At 46.1% G+C, this 21800-nt stretch overlaps 1 protein-coding gene and 1 non-coding gene across 2 annotated transcripts in view; both read right to left on the bottom strand.

The window, feature by feature from the left end:
• The window catches only part of PRRC2B (proline rich coiled-coil 2B), a 51377-nt gene that overhangs the window by 5204 nt on the left and 24373 nt on the right, over positions 1–21800 (bottom strand). Inside the window, exons 13-31 of the mRNA XM_050908168.1 lie at positions 21454–21644; positions 18712–18919; positions 17750–17969; positions 15031–17094; positions 13273–13472; positions 12282–12427; positions 10881–11022; positions 10273–10355; positions 9371–9562; positions 9037–9231; positions 8515–8601; positions 7470–7574; positions 6654–6846; positions 5283–5380; positions 4490–4617; positions 3138–3378; positions 1546–1722; positions 773–864; positions 71–191 (exon numbers count right to left, since the gene is read on the bottom strand). Of these exons, the coding sequence (XP_050764125.1) occupies positions 71–191; positions 773–864; positions 1546–1722; positions 3138–3378; positions 4490–4617; positions 5283–5380; positions 6654–6846; positions 7470–7574; positions 8515–8601; positions 9037–9231; positions 9371–9562; positions 10273–10355; positions 10881–11022; positions 12282–12427; positions 13273–13472; positions 15031–17094; positions 17750–17969; positions 18712–18919; positions 21454–21644 (4883 nt within the window). The remainder of the gene's footprint in view (positions 1–70; positions 192–772; positions 865–1545; positions 1723–3137; positions 3379–4489; positions 4618–5282; positions 5381–6653; positions 6847–7469; positions 7575–8514; positions 8602–9036; positions 9232–9370; positions 9563–10272; positions 10356–10880; positions 11023–12281; positions 12428–13272; positions 13473–15030; positions 17095–17749; positions 17970–18711; positions 18920–21453; positions 21645–21800) is intronic.
• Positions 6313–6400, bottom strand: LOC127023874 (small nucleolar RNA SNORD62). Its single transcript, XR_007767492.1, has one exon. It is a non-coding gene; the product is annotated as a small nucleolar RNA SNORD62 (small nucleolar RNA).

Below are 21800 nucleotides of genomic sequence, written 5' to 3'. Positions count from 1 at the left end.
AAGTCCAAGGCACAACCATGACAGTATAGAAGAGCAGATACTGTACGGTCAAAGTACTGATGTACACTACCTGTTGTACATAGTGTCCTTGCACAGAGCCCATGCTAACTGCTGGTCCAGACGGCTTCCTGCTTGGGCTGGCAGAGCTAGGCCTGGAAATCGAAGAGTCGACAATATTCATGGAGTAAATTCTACAATGGAATGAGAACCTTATTCATGTGTGAAAGAAAAAAGACAGCAGAAAGCAGCAGTAGACAGGGCACGAGTCTGTGCTGTGCAGATCAATGAGCTCCCCAGCCCAAAAGATAACATATGGATTGGTTAGGAGAAAAAAATAAAGTAACTGCATGTCCCAAAAGGCTCAATGACCTGAAGGTTTGGTACATCTAGACATGAGCACCTCTCATCTTGAGAGGACCATGCTGGAAACTAAAACGTTTATTCAATGATCCTCAAATTTTCCACCTTAACAAGGAACACACAAAAGCACACACCAATTCCAATTTGTCTTTAAGACTCGGTAAACAAATAACTTTGTGCTTGTGGGAAGTGCATAAAGGGCCAAGTCAGAAACACACTGGCCCACCGTCAAAAATGAAAGCCATGACCATGCATTTTGATACAAGTATTTGGACTACAGTAAGCACATTCTACACATGAAAACCCAAGTGAATCTTGTACAGGGATGATGCGTGCACCATGTCACTGCAAACGGGGAACACTACTTCTTCCCCATTCTGACTACAGAGGCTAAGTTCCGTAAACATTTTACCTGTATGTATGTGGTGATGGTACAGACCCTCCGGAGGACATATTCTGTTTACCATCGGAGAAATGAAACCCTTTCATTTCCATTTGGGAGGACTACAGAGGAAAATGAATGAGAGTGAGTATCATCTTTGCAGTCACAAATCACTCATTACTTCATATGAACACTTAAGCCAAATCTTTGCCCTTCTACCCATTGTGCCCATTAAAAGAAGAAACATTTTTCAGGTGAAGAAAAAGTGAGACTTGTAAGTGAAATAATCTGCTTGTATTAAACCAACAAGCCAGCAGCACAAGCAAATACAGAACCTGGAAGTTAACTGCTGTGCTCTCTCTCCCCTATAATAGACAAACTTATGATACAAATCCATCAAACCAGACATGACATTAATATACCTACTCAAATGGACAAGCTTCACAACAGTGTGAAATATCTGGGCAGTATTCCAACTGTGTCTGGAGCTCACCACCCCTCAAGCACTCTGGGGAAACCTGTGTAAACATGTAATAAAACTGGAGACTCCAAACTGGATCAAGGCAGGATGTGGCTCCCTGGAAACAGAATGATGACCAGCAACAAAACCTGAAAAACTGCTGGCCTGCGCTTTGGAGATGAGGGGAAAAGGGCTCCTTCATTTTAACACCAATCCTTGGCTTTGATATTTAAGGATCCCAAACAAGCCAGTCTCCCCTTTAACAAGCAAGATCAAGGAGCGAAACTTCAATGCAGGAGGGGTTAATGAATGCCAAGATGAGCACGCAGGAGTTAATCCTTACCTCCCTGCTGGTAGCAAGAACAGAAGGCTGGGATCCAGGAGGGAGGATTCTTCGGGGAGCTCCTACAGGCAGGTTTTGCCCCTGAGGAAGCTGGATGGACTGTGGTAGAATCAGGGGCTGCTGGCCAGAGCCATAGCGGGGCAGAGGAAGCTGGGAGCCAGGCACAGGCATTGTTAGCTGTGTGATAAGGACATGGAGTTAACGTAATGGCGGTAACAGTCTTGTGTTTAACACGCTGTCTCCTAATACCCTGAAAGCACAGCGTTGCTAAAAGGAAGCTCAGAAACAGTGCAGTCTGGCACAGAATAAATGCAAATCAATGTAACAGAGGGACTTCCACACTGAAATGCATGTTCTGGTAGCGTTGCCAACACCCTATCAGCTGGGCTTTTAACATGGCATCGATTTAACATAACTGCACTCAGACACAGGGCTTTCCTCCTTGCCTAGAACCTTCGCCCAGTTTTTCAGTCTTCCTCGTGGTCGCTGCATGGGTGTATTTTCTCTTGACATGATGGCAGCGTCAGACATTTTGTTTGCAGCTTTGATGCTCAAACCAGAAAGTCTGCTACACTTTCATGCCAAAGCATTTTGGGGACTGGACCTCTAGAGAAACTGATGGTGACCTCGGCTCTATGTTCTGCAGTGAGCTTCAAACTGATGATGGTAATAATTAAGAGTACTTAAAAAAAAATGCAGCTCAGGACTCAAGAGCCTCCTGTTCCCTCCGATTCATCTGACAGTTCTCACAATTGCTGAATTTGGGAGGTTCTATGACAACACTTTGTAATAAATAAATGAAAAAAATTCTAAGGCTGGCAAAAGAGACCAAGTTACTAGCTTATGATGGATAAAGCATTTCTTCAAATATTTAGTTTGCCAGTATTCTCTGTATTTTCCTCAGCTAAGTTACTTTCAGTCACAACATAAAAATCCCTCTTTAAACAAAAAATAAACCTTAACATGTTGCACATAATAAATGTAAGATGAGTTTAACAAAAGTATCGAACTTCTCCAGAGAATGAGAACACGTGTCCACAAACACAGCTATGCTCATGGTAGGATTCAATGTCTTTATCCGAACCATGCTTCACAAAAACTTTTTCACGTAATGAAATTCTTGTTAAGATGCTGCCAAACGGATCAGCAGAAGTTGTAAATAAGACCTGGATAACAAATGAATTGAGAAGATAGATGAACTTTTAGTAAAAAGTCCTAGTTACCCTGGAAGCAGAGTTAAATCTGGAGATGACTGGGATTTGGCTCTCATAAGACGTACTTTTAGGACAACACTGCAACATTTGATCTGCATGAAATGCCTATATTGAGGGCGAGGACTTCCAAGTTACAAAATGACATCTCAGCAGGGACAGACAAGTAATTAGCAAGAATCTCATTAAATAAGGTGCTGCATGTTTGAAACAATGGTTCACAGAACGGAGCCTCTCAGGGAAATCTCTTGCCTCTTTACAAAGAGCTTAGTTCACACAAACACATGACTCAGCACAAATACTCGTTTCAACCCAGTCTCAGAAACAAGTGGCTGTGAAAAAGCCTGTACAAGGGAGTGGCTTGCAAGCCCTGCTCCTAACCTGTGTAAGCTGAGAGTCCATCATCTGGGAGGCTCCCATACCAGCCGCCTGGTTTATCTGGCCTTCATAAACCAGTGTCTGGCTTCCATTCATGGGCTGATAGGGGGACCCAGACTGGGTTTTCACCACCTCCAAGGGCTGCATGCCTGGGAAGGCGGAATACGGAGGCTTCAGAGCAGTGCCTCCTGTCAGGACCATAGTGCTGGGTTGCGACAGACTGGGGTGCATATACACCTGAGACCTGGAGAAGAAAAATATGCTCAAGTCATTACACAGAAAGCCTTTGGAGACTATACACACCCCGCCTCTGCCAAACCATATCTGGCCTGCAATCAGCAATCAGTTCTCAGACTCTACTAAACTGACAGCTTAGAAATAAGCTGTGATGCCACTTTCCATTTTAGTTACAGGGTTTTTTTACTTCCACTTTTAAGCCCTTACAACCATGTCCTTGTGTTGCAGGAATATTCAACAGAATGACACTGTGTCCTATCCAAAGTTTATGTTTCAATATCCTGCACAATAAGCTCTGGATTAGTAGTAAGAGAGGATTCAGGTTACCAGAAGTCTGCAGCAGTTTTGCAAAGCAGAAAAGAATCAAAGATTCAAACAGCTCTAGCAAAGTTTGGGTTGTTTTTTTTTTTTTTTTTTAAACCTCAGTGTCTAGGTTTTTGAGGCCTTGAAGGACTATTCTGATCATTCATTCTCATCTCATGCAGGAAAGGGGGTACAGAGTATAATTCCCACAGCAAGCCCAACTCTGAAGTGGATGTCTCAATCATCCAATTCTAGTACGCAGTTCCTGTAGCCAAGTACTGTTGCTGTTACACTTGCATTCGATTTTCTTATTTGAATCTTACAATTTTTTCTCCAAAGTGCAGACATTTATTCTGTTCTTGTCAATTTGTATCAAACAAAAAGAGTTATTCAATTTCACTATCCAGATACTCAGCTCCAATCAAACTGTCTCTTTGCCTTCTCTTCAGTAGTAAACCAAATGCAGTAAGCTGTAAGCTCTGGGTTTCTTACTAGTAAGTCTGCTTGCTGCCCCACAAACCTCCTCTTTTTGCATCTTTCCCAAGATTTGCCTCCCCCTTTGAGAGGGTAGGCACTACAACTGAGTAACTTCCCAAGGATGGTCTTTGCCATTGTCCTACAAAGAAACACGCTACAGAGCGCCTTACGCGCCCCGATATCCTTGCTCTCCACCCTGGCAGTGTTACTAGGGGAAGGAAACAGCACATCAACAAAGCACGAAGAGAAGATGAGCGTGGAGTATCTTATCAACGTACATACCCATCAGGAACGTAAGAGATCAAGCCACAAGAAAATGAAAAACTGGAAGCAGTTACCTGAAGGGCTGTATGGAGCTGTACATCTCCTGGGACTGGGATACAGGCAGACCACCCCTCAGCCCAAGCTGAGCTTGGGCCTGTAAGGATGTGTGGAGGGAAATGGGAATCTGTTGAGCAGCAGCAGCCTGCAGAAGAAATTAAGATGACTGAGGTACAAGAGGAGCCAGAAACTCTCCCAGGCTGTTAAAAATCCATCAGTTTCCTCCGTGAGTCAATCTGCCATGACAATTACCTACACTGCGCCTTTATCCAGCCCCTGCATCATTCCACAGAACAGCAGCACACTGGCAGGGGAAGATACTGCAGAGGCACCCAAGAGGGAAGACTGATGCCTGGAAGAGGCATTTGATGGACATATGACGTGATCAACGTGCTCCACACACAGAACAGGCACTGACAATCCCAGCTCTCACTTGCCTGCACTCTTACCTCGAAGGGGCTCTCCCCAACCCTATCAACACCCTATTTACTAAGGCTAGTGAAATTGCTCATCAGTATTGACTGGCTGTGGAATTTACTGAAAGTCACTTTACCTCACACAGATGCCTCAGCACCTGCTTCAGTTAAACCCAGTCCAAAGGCGCTGGTACAAAAGGGGAAAACCCCCTCAATTCCCTCCCTTCAATTTCACCAACCTGTGACACCAACTGGGAAGCAGCATTCAAGGAACCTAAAGGGAGCCACATCTATGCTCCTTTGGGCTATCGGAGAGATAAATGACTCCTTGTTTCTTAAATGCCACCCTGAAGACTCCTTGAGAAACCACTAGTTAGTTGTCTTTCTCCCTTACCTGTTGGTAGCTTTGCTGCTGAGGTATCGTCTGAGGGACCAGGCGGGGCTGACTTGCAAACACATGGCCATCCAGATACAGGGGTGGAATATGGTTACCTAAACATCAGAGAAGGCAGGCTGTAAATTCAAGGTACAGGGGAGACACAGGCACAGTACACTGCAGAGACCTGCAGGTCAAGACTATTTCCTACCTCTCAGCAACCAACTCAGCAAGTCAACACAAACACAGTACCCATACAGAAGAGCCTGTAAAGCTCGTAAGTCCGCACACCAAAGCCAGCAGCCCACTTAGAGCAGAAATCATACCTTTCTGTAAGAGGCTAAATGTAAACCCAGGTTTGTCTCTGACAAAAAAAGTCAGAGACACTAACAGTTCAGGAACTGGTGACCTGCACTCCAAACTGTTCCTAAATGCCAGAAACCTGCTCCGCAATCATCTCATCTTTGCGGGTAGGAGGGACAGAAAGAGCAAACAAGGCGTTTGAGACCTTCACACAAGAGATCCAAAAGCCATATTCACCCCAAGGGTGGCACCAATTAGAAACTGCTGTGCCACTCCTGTGGTTCTGTGCAGATTTGAACTACGGGATTTACAAGCAAAGTTAGGGTGGGTGGGGAAGGAAATCACCTGACTTGGAACAATCTGTTTTCCAAGTGGAAGCTAGTAACAGAGTCACTACAGTGGTCCACTCGCTATCACTTCTGTCCAGCATATTCCACTCCATTCTTGATTTGAGGAATGAGAAGGATAGCGCATGCATGAGAGGTCCTTTGGGACCCAGGAGTCAGAGAATCCAAATACATTCCCTTTTTCCAGATGTTCTCCCTAACTATACACGCTATCTAACATGACTGAGCTTACGCTTTTCCTCTAACTCAGGGACAGCAAAACCTTCCCACCTCCTAGAGTTCTGCAAACTGTAAGCAAGTTGTTATTACATACAAAGAGCAGAAGATGCTCAGAACCTGTGACTTAAATAGCAAAATGAGTGGAGGAATGGTTGATACTGACATTGGGACCGCTGAAGTCTCTCAGCCATAGATTTCTTCCCTTCCCTTCTATTCTATTGAGCACACAGTGAGGGGTAAGCAGCATCTATTGAGACATCACAGAAACTTCCTGCTACACAGGGAAAGTCATCCTTGCTCTAAGTTTATACCAGTCACACTCAAGTAACATTCTTCAAAGCGGGGAGACGGTCCCTCTTTCTGTCTTGACTAAATTGTTGTTAAGAATCTGTTAAATACCAGCCAGCCAGTTACTTTACATGGAAGCTCTTCTCACCATGCTCTCATCTACTAAAATCAGAGGATGATTCCTAGATACCAACCAGACAATGCAAATACTGCTGCTGCAGTTTGCGGGTACCTGGAATAGATGCAGAAGGTGCTACGGACGCCACAGGCATAGGAGGCATAGAAACTCCACCAAAAGAGCTGTAGCTGACACCGTTGGAAGCTCCAACACTGGAAGGAGGCTGGATGCCTGAGCCTGCGCCTCCTGGGGAGTTCTGTTCTGGTAAACTAGGAGAGTTTTCCCAAGCTTTACGAGCAGACTCCATCTATGGAAATGAAGGACAATAACTACAGACAGTTCAAATGGGGAGGACAATACTGAAGCCTAGAGTTGCTCACCTATGATCTATTAGCTCAAACTGCATCTAGTCTAGTCATAGTGGAAAGCTGGCAGGTCTCAGGTCAAGGGGTTTCACACCAATTTACAATGGGCAAGCAATCCCCCTTGGTATTTCCTGAGCAGTTTGGGGTGGTGGTGTTTTTTCTTTTGGTTTATTTTGGGGTTTTTTGTTGTTGTTGTTTGTATGTATGTTTGGTTTGGGGTTGGTTTTGGGTTTTTTTGGTGGTTTTTTTTTTTTTCCTTTTTTCTTCTTTAAACCATCAGGCACCTAGGATCCCTGACCAGCCATCTTACCCAGCTACTGAAATAGTAGGAAAGCTCTGTTGCACTTGTTCTACAATTGGCAAGGACTTCAGCATCCAGGACTGTTGAAACACATGCCCTTCCACCCATGCTGAATAGCATACATGCACAACTTTTACAGAAGCTAATTAAAGATTTAGCAGTACCTAACAAAACACTCTGGGAAAGATCTCTCCATCCTCACTACTCTGGCCATGGAGACATGGTATGCACACCTAGGACAAACACACATGCCAGCTTGCTTACCTTAAGAGTAAGGTCTGCAGTGGGGAAGGACATTGGGTTCAGGCCAATGCACCGCTGGAGGTGATGATCTCTTCGCAGAATGGGAATGGACTGCGTTAACCCTGCCTAAGGGGAGATTCGTAAACGGTGAATACTTTATAAACTCTTATGAGAATGTCATGAGCTACCAAGGCTGGCAGAGCCTCAGCTGGCAGCTCTAGTAACTACACCTCAAAGGATTCAATCCTCAGTGGTACTGCAGGAGTTAAGTACCACATTCAACCATGATCCATTCTGCTGTGCAATGACACCCTCTATGTCAAGTTACACGAGCTTCCGCTTAAAGATCAATTTGATCCAGTAACTTCAATTTGCAGAAGAGTTCCCCCTCCTGTCCCACATTTGGAATCTACCTACATTTCAGACAAAACCTGTTTCTGAAAGAGCACTTCTGAAAAGAAACACCCTTTAAGACAAACCTCCAAAATCAAACAGCCTACAAACTTGAAGACATTTCAAAAGCAGCTTTGTGAGTTTCTCACATTGCTGCCCACAGCTGAGCTACAAGCTGGGCTTTCAGTGTGCTCACTCTTTCACATATAATAATGAAATACCCAGATGGCTGGAATAAGCTGGGAAACCTCCAAAAGGGCCTGACTAACAAGTTACAGTTCTCTGCCTTGCCGTGGCAGATGAGACCTTCTGAGAAAGCTGACAAGCCGGGCCTAAAAATGCCACTATCTGCATCATGTCCATTACCAGCGCTCTTTTGTGTCTCAGGGGAGGAGACTGGTGATCCCAGAGATCTGCAACACCTCTTGCTTTACACAGGTCACAATGATAATGGAGTTGCTCCCTATATCGCTTCTGAGCTAGCGATGCTCATTTTATCAGGGTACCTCGAGGGCACAGATTTCCATTATGGATTTTAGTTAGGTGTGCTGCCTAAGCATTAAGTGTGAAGTCAACTGCAAAGAAATATGCTTGCTCTCTTTGGCAGCACCTGAGGTTTAACTAACGAGTATCTCCAATGAATCAATGCCAAAAGAAAAAAAGAAATACTTACATTACTGGCCAAGGCATCCTGCAATTTGGTGACAGGGTTAGCTGCAGTGCCAGAGGCAGAACCAGGCGGCAAGCTGAAGTCAGAGTCCTGAAAAAGCAACACACACAAAATTCAAATCCAAGTCCAAGGGCCACCCATCTGCTTCTCATGGTTAATAACTTTAGCCTGAATCATGACACTAGAAACTATCAACTGTCCTCCAGTAAGCCTTGCTGGAAGAGAACAAAAAGACACTTCTCAGCACTCAGCAGCAGGCAACCCCCAGAGGCACACAAAGGCTTAGATGGCCATAATTTTGTCCCTCACCTCTGTTACCACCCCAGCTGGTCCTTGGGACAACATTTCCAAGAGGGTATTACATGTTTGCCAAGACATCTTGAGTACCTGGTTTGTGTCAGTAATGAAATCTAAGGCAAATCGACAGCTGGAAGCTTCCTCTAAATAATCCTTCTGCCTCAAACCACCTTTCATATCTCAACAAGCTCAAATCACCAAGAAGATAAAATTAAATTCAATCCTCACTTTAGGATTTACTCCAAATTCAATGGGTGGCACAGGAAGTACAGAATCCACGTGAATTTCCACCCCGTTAACAGGGGGAATATTCCCTTCCAGCCGTTCCGTTCCCTCCGAACCCTTTCTGTTTTTCAGGGAGCGTTCGTTGCCGATTGGTCCAGGCTTGTGTTCCTTGTTCTGTCCTGAGCCTTGATCTGAATCCTTAACAGGAAAGCAGAGAGGCTGAGACACAAAGACTGAATAACCCAATCTCAAGCCTTAAAAATGCTATCAAGAACAACACAACCACTTCACAAAGTCTCTCACTATGTGCTCTGCCTTGGCTGCAAATCCAGATTACCTTTTTATCAGATTGCTTCTGCACTTGCTCCTTCTGGCAGTCAGGCTTTGGGTCCACCAGGCCAGCCCCATTCATCTCCTCTGGTTTGAGGGTGCCATATGGAGAACTGCGCTGAGAGGAGGTAGCGGAGGATTCCCGAGACTCCGCGCTCAAGTCAATGCCACTATCCCCCTGGCTGCCTTTAAAACCCTGCTATGCAAAGCACGAAATGCGTTAAAGCCCCGGACTCCAACCCAGCTCCACAAAGGAGGAAAAAAAAAAAAATCCCAGAAAACAGCAAGACCATGTCCCCTTTTCAAATCACATTCTTGGTTAACTGCAAAGGAGCTGGGCCTGACCTGCAGCACCCCTTGGCTGCTGCTGCAGCTCTATGTAACCCTGAGACAGGTTAACCAATGCACCAACTGGACCATGGCTTTAGAATAAGGAAAACTTGTCCCACATAGCAACTAGGCTGAGATTGCCAAACTCATTTCACTTGTGACCCAAACCAGATTTGAACTCTGGTCTCCAGAGGTGAAGCATTCAGGAACCTCCTCTGCCCTCCCTGCATTAAGGCTACAGCTACACACTGCTCACAGGCATGAGGCACACAAACATGACCTATGGGATTCCACCATCCTTGACCACACTCTGCATCCAGTTAGGAGCATAACACTAGAATAGCTCTACCAGACCGTTACTCCAGATTTATACCCACATGGAACACCAAGCAGCGCTTGGCCCTCTAGGTCAAGATTTGAGCAGCATCAAGCTCAAATGAGTACTGCAAAGAGACAGTTTAAAATTGCACAAGCAGAGCTGAGAGTTGCTAAGCACAGATGGAGCAATAAGAAGCATAAGCCACCTGCATTAATATTTTATACACACAATACCTGAATGGCACATTAGGTGCCACTTACCTCAGTGGTGCTAGATTCAGTACCGTTAAAGGTATTTACAGGCTTGCTCCAGGAATCACTGCCAGGAGACTGAACGGAAAGAGCTGGAAGAGAACAGAGGGCAGGGTTCATCTGCTTGAAACACAACTGTGAGCACACGTTGTACACCATGCATGTTACACTATTAACTTTGCATTTCCAGACATGAGAAAGGATATTTTCACCACCTCAGAAAGCTAGTGTTGCCCAATCAACTGAGACATGACGCAGGACAGCGACTACAGGCTATGGAGAGTAAGGGTAGAGAACAGGGAAGGGACTTCTTAGGGAACGTGAAAACAACAGGAGAAAGAAAGGGCAGAGATAGAAACAAGGGTGGCATTAGTTATTCAGTGCTAGAGGATAAGAAAACAGAGGAAGGCAAAGTAAGAAAACGGCTGAAGTAGATCCAGTCCAACAGGCTAGAAAATGCTATATAGTAGGATCTTGATGTTACACAAAGACTCAAGAAATAAACAGGAGACTGACATGGTCAACAACAGGAGTAGGATGGCTGAACAGCACAGCTTTGAACAGATGCTACTCCAGATGTCTGCTAGCTCCCCTCCAGAACACAGACCCGAACTTACCTGGGCTGTTGCTCTCCCAGATCTCTGTGCCCAGGCTGTTTCCAGAAACCGTTACATCACTTTGCTCCAAGCACAAGCTGTTCTGCTTCTTAGCAAATCGAGGAGGAATGCGAGACTGAAGGACGCGGGCCTTAGCTGGTGCCTGAGAGAGAAAAGGCACAGGCCATAAGACCTGCCACTGCACTGGGCTAACACAGTCTGCTCCTGGCAAGTTCAAACCCTGGCTTTCTAAATGCTGCAATATGAAAAGCCCCCAACTCATGTAACAGAACCATACAAAGTAGTTCTGACTCCTGCCCTGCCCCCCCCTTTTTTTTTTTTTTTTTTTTTTTTTTAAAACGGACCCTGTGGCAACTGCGAGGTTCCCCCAGTCTAACAACGCAGTGAAAAAAGCTGCCTTCAGCAGCACGAGATTTTTTTTCTTTCAGGGAGGTGGGGGGCTAGGATACAAAGCAAAACACACTACAACAGACTTGCTCTGCTTAACTCCTCATTTACTCCAGCTGACGCAATCAATTAATAATCTCACAATACAGAGATGGCTTTTTCACAGAGCCAAGATCTGAAGAGAAAGAGAAGCACATCTCTGCAACTGCAAGACCTTTCCCACTGCACATTCACGTTGTCTTCAGCTTAATTTAAAAACTGCCAAGCAACCAGGCTTTTATAACTTTGCTTGCAAGACTCTCTGAACCTACCACAAGCCCTCCTTGTCAGGAAGCATTTCCCAACGATGCTTTTAATTTGCATTTAGTGCTCCAGATTTCACGAAGTCTCCTTTCATGTCAAAATATTCTCTTATCCCCCTAGCATCTGCAGTCTTCCAGTACATGTAGACAAATGTCCCCCTCCTAAACATTACTTAACTAAGCTAACCACACTGCAGTCTTCAATCTTTTCTTGTAAATCTACCCCTTTACCCTATTATGAACACGAAATTGTCAGAGCTTCTTCCAGTTTGTTAGTTTCTTTCTGGTCAGGTGCCCAGACACAAACATGACACCTCTGGCAAGGAAGCTACCACATCCTGTTCTAGCAATAACACATTGTTGACACAGCAGGAGTGCAGAGGTCCTCCACTGCTCACTACTGCCCAATATCCCACTTGGCTTAGTGAGCCAAGTTGCTTTGGATGAGGATTACTTTAGAAAACCCTCCTTAACTCTAAATTAACAATTCTGCTAGAAAACAAAAACAGTCAGAACTCTAACCATCCTTTTCAGACCAGTGGCCCCTGCCCATCAGAGCCAAAATATGTGTCTGGGGCCTAATACAGGATCTGTACTACCTTGACCAACTGCATGTTTTTCTGCTCATCCAAACACTTTTTGGGGCCCTGTTCCTCTGACTGCAGTCCAAACAATGTATCAGGTTAAGCTTTTTCTGCCTCCCACTCCTCACCTGAGCAGCCTGTTCCTTCTTCCTTCGCTCCTCTTCCAGCAAACGACGCTGTTTTTTAGTCAGAACCTCAATGAAGCCTTCACCTGCCATAGAACCTACTTCATTCTCTTCTGCTGTGTTTGACACCCGATTATCGATGATGGTATCTGAACAAAACATACATGGGGGGAAAAAAATAGCGCATGTGTGTATGCATATAGCACTTTATAATTGTAGTAATTTAAAGAGTGCATTCCAAATAGGATCCATGCTACAGGCAAACAAGTTCAGCCAGCAGCACTGCAGCTAAGCTTTGAAAACTAAGCCATGGTAGTCTGTTGACATCTACCAGTTGCTTTATCCTGCAGGGCTTTGCTCTCCTCTGCCTCAAGATGAGCATGCCCCAGCTAGGAGAGCTTGGGAATGTGAGCCATGTGGTAACTCGGGTAACTTTAGATGTAGTATCAGTTGAAACAAACCTCACACCTTTCTAAATATTAGCAAGAACAAAGCAGGCACAGGTACTTTTGAAAAACACATCCATCACCTCTGGATGTAAAACCTCAGTTCTACAAACGGCAAAAAGCTGAGTCATGGCCTAATGCCAATGGTTTCACAGATACTAATTTCTTGCCTCCCTGCCATGAGCTCAGACTCAAATTCCCCACCCTAGATGCTCTTTCAACTTCCTTTGCACTACATAAGGTATTTTGGACTTCAAATTTAACATCTTAGACAGAAACATGGAAATAGTCTCCCTAAACCCAAACTTTCTATAGAAGAAACATTAGAGAGACTGTCAGATCTGGCTGAAAGTTTGGTTTTAAAATTTAAAACCATCTTTGTCTTCCATGTTTTCCCTATTTAGATACACTAGAATGCTCTTGTTTGTGTAAATAAATGGAAAAAATCTAACCTGATATTTAAAATTACACTGGATTGAATCAGTCTGGCTTGAAGTCAGCCACAGTTTGTTATCCCTTTAAAGAAACAAATTAATTCAGACACTCACTTCCATAACTCAGTTCAAACTGTGACAAGGCCTCCCCCTTCTCACTTGCTCTTTGTGCAGTGGATTTGGGCTCCTTCTCCGGCTTTTTGCCTGGCCCCTCAGCACTCTCTGAGTTCGCATGGGAGGCCCTATCCAAGCTGTAAATGGAGTGGCTGCTCCCACCACTGGTGTTGCCAAGGCCCCCTCCTTCTTCTGGAGACCTACAAGGAAAGAAGGGAAAGGAATTAGATTCGTCACTAGAAGATGAGTAAGAGTAGCAAGAAGAAAACATATGGGCTATATTTTACCAGTTTTCTAATTGCACCTCATCCTTCCCCAGCCTTCGCTCAACTGAAGCAGACGTTAAATTCTGAGCACACAGTCCATTACAAGGATGTTTCTGGGGAAGTGGGATGTAAACAGAACAATACCTGTACTCATGAGTCAACCAACACGCTGCCCCCACAACAAAGCTAATACCCTAGCTTGTCCCTACGAGGAGGGCTCTGTGCTTCTCTGCAGTGTCTCCTACCCTCCTATGACACTGCTCTAACAGCTCCCCTGCTCCTCTTTGCAATTAACACACATTTCTTGGCAAGTGTCAGGTGAGAGGAAGGGAGATGGGGAGAGGCTGATGACATTGAGGGGAAAAAAAAAAATTTTTTTCGCATTTTGTTTCTCCCAGAATTTTTTTGCCCATTTGACCACCATCCATGCATCATTCCCAAGCGTTCAAGTCACAAGAGAGGCATGGTTAAAGAAGGGGAAAAAAAAAAGCTTCCCCCTTCCCTTACTTTCCCTTTCTACCCGCATGCATCTTTCCGGACATCAGCTCTCCTCTCCCTTATTCCCATATAAACTACTATTAGTTACTACATCCAGGAGTTGGGGGAGATGGGTCACAAGAGGACAGAAAACAAAGAACAAGTTGCTTATTTATCAGTGCTTTAAACCCAATACAACACAGCTGCACAAGACTCTTTCTTCTCCTGTTCCTGTTAAAGGGTAACAAGGGAGCTGTCGAACTGGCCCAGGACCAAGGCCCACCTAACCCAGCGTCCTGTCAATCACCAGATTTTTCACAAAGACACTTGCAAGGAAATACTTAATCACTAGTGTCAGAGTTGTCTTAAAACACTCTCAGAAGGAACTCCTCCTACCAGGCTAGGAACACACAGCGCTGCTTGCCATTCATCACCAGTCTCCACTAAGGTCTAAGAAAATATTTGCTCAGGCAAAGCTATGGCTGGCAATATCACATATTATGCTCACGCCACAATCACACTACTGGGAATCCAGGTGCTCAGCCTGCACAGCTCACAGTAACCTATCCCAGGAAAACCCAACCCTCAGTTCTGTGCTCTGCTACACTCCATTGGGGACCCATGATAGGAGAGGAAGGACACAATAGGTTTGGAGTTAAGGACCAGGATTTCCTTCATTATCTTTCATGACTCTAGCAAGAGGCAGTCCAAGAGTGGAGAGCTATCTTGGCCCGAAACTAAGGTAAAGAAGAGCAGCATGTCATGCTCACAGTGTCTCAGCAACTTCCATAAACCTGGATTCCCAGCATGGAAGCAAAGGCATCAACCAGTTGTAAAACAGACAATGATGAAACCCTTGGATGTCATAAGGTTGGATAAATGGTGCTGGAAGTCACCTGCACTAGATGAAAACAAACACAGCCAACAGCTCCTCACTCACAGTCCAGCCCTTCTCCACTCCTCTAGTATCTGCATATCAGATGACAGATATCTGTGCATGAGAATGCAGCTTTACCTTTTGGTTTTTATCAGTGTCCCGTTCTGCTGGCTCTCATATCTGGAAGCTGCTCCTACACCAGTCCTGACAGACTGCTCTGCAAACCCTGCTGGCTCGGCCTTGCGGCTCTGCCTGTCGACAAGCGGCCTTTGGCTTGAGAAGCTTCGCTTCGCTAGCTCCCTCTTCTCTCCCAAGCTCCCACTTCCGAGGCCACCCTCCAGCTGGCCTTCGCTCTCTGAAACTCCATCTCGCCTCTCCCGCCGCTCGCTGAAGTCACTGCTTTCAGATGCTGTCTCCCACTCCTCGTTGGCATGGTCCGATGAATTCTGGTAGGACAACTCAGGAGACCGTCTGCCCGAGATGCTGCTCTTCTCTGCGGTGGTCAGCTTGGGTCTTCCAGGCCACTGGCTGGGCAGCAGGTTGGGGCCTCCCTCCTCAGGGTTCCACTGGCCGACCAGTTCCCTCTCTTGCCTGAGGCGCCTGAATCGCGGGGGCTTGTCCTGGCGGGGGGGACGCCGCCTCCTGAATGGCCTGTTCTCTATGTTCTCCTGATCCGCCGAGTAATCCTCCTGGAAAAAGTGCCTTTTGTCATCCAGATGACTCTCATCAAAAACCCGGCTGGAGAAGGAATCCACGTGTTTATAAGAATCCTGAATGTAGCCCCTGTCAGACTGCTGCCTGCTCCCAAAAGTGTCCGATGGAGAGGTGTGGCTGTACTCCTGCCACCCTGCTCCCGAACTCCTGCCTTGCCACTGGGTGGGCTCCTTACCCATGAAACCCCTTCGCCCATAGCCAGAGTTGCTCAGTCTTGGCGGCAGCGATCTCCCAAAAGCTCTCGGAGCCCTCATCTTTGGATCCAGACTACTGTGATCATCTGAATAGATTTTGTTGGACCTCCAAGACTCTTTGAAGTCTCCCTTTTTCAAATCACTGTCCTCCCTGTCCAGCACAGGGCCTTCATTGCTGTTTTCCGAGCCCCTCTGCCGGCGACGCTTGGGGAGCTCCTCGTATTCTGACCCTTCACTGTGTGTCTCGCTTGCAATCCGGCGCCTTGGCTTGCCTCTGGGGAAGTCCTCTGGCTGGTTGAACTCCCGAAGCCCTCGCCCTCGGCTGCTCCGCTGGTTGTTATAGACTCCCCGGCTGCCCACAACAGTGCCTCGGCCTCTGAAAGTGAACTCTCTGAAGCCTCTCCCTCGCCCACGCCCTTGACCTCTCCCACCAAAGGCTTGCTCCTCATCAATGAAGATCCAGTTGTTTCTTTTTGTGGGAGGGAGATCACCGGACTCTCTGGATAGTTTGTTCTCCCAGGTTCGTTCTGGCTTCTCTTCCTCCTCCTCTTCCTCTTCTTCCTCTTGGGACTTCTCAGCCTCTCGGGTGAGGCTGGCTTGGGAAGAATCTTTGTCATCCAGCAGGTAACGCGTGGAGTTCAGTAAGGCTGCAGAATCATCCGACTCATTTTCTACTTTTTGAACAGCTGCCTTCTCCTTCAGTGAGCATGAGGTGTCCTCTCCCTCCAGTTTAACCTTCTCCATCTCCTTCTCCTTCTCTTCCACCTTGAGGGCTTTCAGGACTGGTTTTTTAATCGGGCCTGATCGCCGCGTCCTCCCCATTTGCTCCTGCTGCTGACCACTGGTGTTCCGGTTCTCAGGAGCCCACTCTGTTGTCTCTTCAGTGGGCTGTTTGGTGTTAGCTCCTTCTTTCTTCCACGGGTCAGCACTGAATGGCTGCTCATCCCTGGGCACTTCTTCAGCAACTTCTGCTGCAGTCTCTGCAGGTTTCTGATGGTGGCTGATATCCCAGCCATTATATTCAGGCTTCTTCTCTGCTTGGATAAAATCAGGCTCTAGGGGCGAACACCTCAAGTTTGCATGGCGGTTGCCAGCAGGACAGGTTTCCTGCACAGTCTCCTGATGCTGAAACAAGAGATCTTGGCCTATCCTCTGAGAAGACAGGCAGCTGTCAAAGTCTGCTTGTGCCTTCTTGTCAAAAGCATTCAAGTACTCCTCCCCTCTCTCCTCAAAGAGATCTCGCTGGGTGCTCAGACTCTCCGGCCTTCCAGGAGAAGCAGAGTAACTGTCATTCCTGAGAAGGAAACAAACAACAAACAAAAGAAAGTCAGCTAATGCAGAGCACAGCACGTCTCCAAAGGCCCAGGCTGGGCACAAGAGGTGGAAACAAATAAATAAATTGGGGTTTGTTCTAAATCACGAGGCAATGAGCCTATAAATACCTGAATGCTGGGCAGATCTGCTGTGGCCCCAGGCTGTACTGCCTGGTTTGTCAAATCAATGGATGATAAAGAAAGCAGTTCCTATGATGGGCAGCAAACTTAAGAAATAAAGGGAGATTCAGCCTCCAACATATGTGGAGATCTGAAAACAAGGAATTGGTTTCAGAAAGTCCCAAAGAATTAGGAGACAAACTAGAAAGTATCAGAACTTTTGACTCATTGTTTTCTGTACCTACCCATGTAGGTGACAAGTGCATCTCTCCTACTGAACAGGCTCCAAGCTGGTCAGCCTCGACTGGCATCAGACAGAAAAACTCTGAATAGCCCAGTCTGTAAGCACCTCCACAACATAAACACTCAACAGTGTATGGGTGCTACCAGATCAGTACCTTGGCCTGTTCACAGATATCTTTTGGGTCAACTCTACACCTGTTTTTCAGTAGGAGATTACTTATGGCAGCACCTCCCATCACAGCACGTGTGAGGACAGGGGAGTTCTGCACTCACCTGGCATGCAGCCCCTCCATAGTCATGTTGTCAGCCTGGTTTTGATGTGACAGGGAGTATCCTTTGCTCTGCAGAGATGCGTAACTCTCCTGGCCCCACACTGGCACAGGGTCCAATGGAGCAGTTTTCCTTTCCGCCTGCCCTGCCTGACAGTTCTGATCTTCAGACCGACAGCTGCTCCCACCGATGGAGTCCTGCTGAATCATGGGCTTCATAATTCCTGGTCACGACAGAGTTCATACCATTAACACTAGGATCTCACAGCTAAGAAGAATTAACAATCCACAGCTAGCTTGACTCCCCTTCCTTTCAGGGCAGTGGGTGACTGCAGCCATGGAAACCTTTCTGGTAGAGGGGAGCCTGTGCTTGGGAAATACACAGCTGGGAAATACACCTGGAGTGATACAGAAGGTGGCACAGCTTTCAGAGCCCAGCCTGCACAGAACACTACACACCATCACCAGCTTGGAAGCAAGCAGGTGTGTGAAAATAAACCACAAACTCAAGGGAATAATTTATACATCCTGATGTCTATATTCACACCTCTGAAGATCAGTAACACGGTAGGAAGGTGCTAGGAGCACACAGCTCAGGAACTACAGGGTTTCTCCATCACATTTCTTGAAGGGGGTCTATTAAGATTTCACATGATTACAGTAACTCCCAAACCGATCCTTCTCCTCCAAGGGGCAAGATCTGCTTTTACACCTGCTAAGGCTCCAAAGCTGTCAGGGAAGACCTCCCATTGCAGTGCAGGGGATGATGGACAGGCAGGTGTGAGAACCTCCCTCCCAACGTCCTCTGTTCCCTCACCAGCTCTCATTGCAACCAACTCCCTAGAGGCATCCCAGCCAGCCAGAAGGCAAAGTCTGGACAGAGGTAAGATGGGTAAAGCACAGCAACTTTCCAGATATGGACCAACTCAGCAGCCATGATAAAGGGAAACACTGCAAACACCTTACCTGAAGGGTGAAGGGCTGAAGGGTAGAAATCCACGGGGGTGCGACTCTGGGCCATGCGAGGGTCCATATAAGAGGGCATCATCATCCAGCGAGGATCAAAGCCAAGCATCTGGGGGTGCGGCGGGTAGAACGTCCGTTGGGGATGGGAATGGGATGGGGGAGGATAGACTTGCTGCTGCTGCCAGTGCTGCATCTTGTACAGCTGCTCCTGCAGGGAAGAAGGATGGGCCGTTTGATATGAACGGTCATGGTGCCAGGAATCACACTTGCAAACTGGCCAGCCAAAGGAAAACACATTCCATGTGTTAGAGGCTCAAAAACAGATCAGATGGGAGGGTAGAGCAGATAAGGGCAATTCACTGCCCAGTGGGAACGTGGCAGCTGTTGTTATTCTCTAAATACCCAGAACAGCCAGAATATGTTGCAGCCAGAAGCGCAGTCAGAATCTCACACCACTATGGGCCACACTACAATGGCCAAATGCAAGGGATCAGCTTCAAGACTGGAATTTGCATTTTCTCAATGCTTCTATGAGATACAGGACAGCTTCCTGTCAAACAATTCCCTAATTGGAACCAAATACTTTAGAAGATGTTGCTCTTTGGAGAAAATGCAATTATAAGTTATTTAGTGTGCATATATATTAGTTCTACTCATGTTAGCTGAACAGATTAGATAAGAACAACCTAAACTCAATTAAGAGAGCTATTAATATTTTACAGTATTTCCTGTGCATCCTCCAGAGATGGGCTGACACCTTCGGGTTGTGTCGTATCTCCCACGCGGCCAGTCCACCTTCCTTTAGCTGAGGATTGTCATGATGCTAATCTGATCTGACATTTAACTTTTGCTAAAAGTCCAAGAAGAATCTATATTTGAAGGGAGCTTTGTGTATCAAAGAAAGCTTTCAAAAGGTAAACAGCTCCAATTAACATGAAATATGTCTATTTACCTGTCAAACGTTCCACCATCTTTTCTTACTAAGCTTACAGTGTCAGATACTGTAACTGTTTATAAAAAAAGCTAATCCCCTACTGCAGAGCAAGAGAGACACCCTTAAATCTGAACCTGACACATCATTACAGCAAGAGAGAAGCTCAGATAAATGCAAAGATTATATCTGAGTTATCTAGTGCTTCAGTACCTTGGAGAAAATATTTCATTAATGATACCAACACTACTTTTTATTTTGTTCTTTTCATGGAACCATTGCTACCAAAGCAGCAATACAAGCCAGCCAAAATACAAACTGCCTCATATATACTAACAACACAGAGGATAAGAGAAAATAAAATGAAAATTTCATGTTCTTCCAGCAGCAATGACCTGTGGTATTATTAGCATGACAGCAAAGACATCCAATTATTTTTAGTTTAAGAGCATCTCTTTTAAAGAGTAACATTAGCAGCGCTTGCTGTTGTACATTTGAATCATGAAAATGTCAACCGCCCAGTAACAAGCACAGGGGAACATCCATAAAAGAGCAATTACTGAGCTTCCAAGCAAAAGCCAAATGTGAGCTCTTCACTAAGGTTTGCAGCAGCATTGATTATATCACATTTCAAGTGGCTATTCTATGATGAAAATGCAAAGTTAATTGCCAATCTCAAGCATGGAAATTCTGTCCCTTGCTTTGACTCTGCTGCCCTAAGGAGACTCACTGCATCTGGAAGAAGAGCTGAACAGTATGTATGGCACATACAGCACTGTAAGGCTGGGGAAGATGCAAAGACATATAAAGCAGTTCAGGCTGGTCTCTCAAGAGCCCCACAAGAGATTTTTCAATGAAACAATTAAGACCAAATATATTTACGGTGCAAAGAAAATACTGATTTGAAAGAGCCTCACAGAAAAAAAATTGGGTAGGTAGAAGATGAGAGCAGACGTAGAGGACCACCTCTCTGCAAAGGCAGGAGGTGGAAAGAGAAGTGTGCCACTTCACAACCCTCACGTTCAGCCCCGAAGTGGAGTCCAACCACCTGCCAACCTAAGCACAGTTTGCCCTGGCAAGCAAATGGCTGCCCATACCTAACAGGGTAAGGGCACAGCAAGTGCAAAATGAAATGGAAGCAGCTGATCCCCAAAGGTTTTCCTTTCCCTTGTATATTCAGCTCCCTGTCACCGTAGCAGTGCTGAAGAACAGTGGCTCTCATCTTGTGTCAGGGAATAAGAACAGATGTCCACCAGGTTCACTGCCAGCCAAAGGCATTAGAGACTTCACTGGATCAGGCCTACAGCAAGTACCAAGGTAGCCACTGCTGCTCTTTTGACTTTGGACGTGGGAAGGGGAACATCCCCAGCTTCTCCTGCATATACACATTTGCAAACCAGAGCTCTGCTACAAACCACATAGTACTAAGATTTCACATTGTCAGGAGACATCCAGACAACGTGCAAGACAAGTCAACATTTCTGACAGCAGTGTCTACTTTTCTCCCAGGCAAGTGACAAAACTGGCCTGCCCACGTCTCTCCCCAGCCACAGAAAGCCCTAACCACAACAGCTCCAGCATCACAGGGTGCGCGTAAAATTCAGGTAAGCTATATAGAGCCTTTTACCCTAGTCAGACAGTATATATCTGTGATCTAAAGTACTGAAAAAGGCCAGGGTAAAACCCCCATTTATCACCTCCCAGCCCAAAAGACACTTGGTTAGTTGGTGCTGATGGTGTTGAGAACCAATCAACCACAACGGTTTGGTGGGGGCCCAAAGGAAGAGGGGTGGGAGTGTCACACCTATTACCTGCTGCTGTTGCTGCTGCTGCCTCTGGAATCGTGGGGGAAGAGACTTCTGGTATTTGTTGAATTCCTGTGCTGGGGAGGGAGCTTCTCTGAGCTCCTCCTCACTGCTGCTCTGGGCTGCTGCTGCTGGGGCAGGAGTCTCCTCTTCCAGATAGCCAACAGAGACATCCTGTGTGTGAAACTCAGGGGTTGCTGCAGAGAAGGAAATAAGCCTTGATGAGCCCTGCTCATGACAGGGCTTGTGCGTGCACCACCACACCACAACATACACGGGTGTGGGCGTGTCCTGACTGCATTACATGGTTGAACTTAATTACAATCATATATAGCACTTCACACAATCTCCCT

The sequence above is a fragment of the Gymnogyps californianus genome, chromosome 18 (genome assembly GCF_018139145.2).
Source record: "Gymnogyps californianus isolate 813 chromosome 18, ASM1813914v2, whole genome shotgun sequence".
Lineage (NCBI taxonomy): Eukaryota > Metazoa > Chordata > Aves > Accipitriformes > Cathartidae > Gymnogyps > Gymnogyps californianus.
Note: the sequence above shows the minus strand (reverse complement) of the source record. Positions and strands in the feature narration are given on the sequence as shown.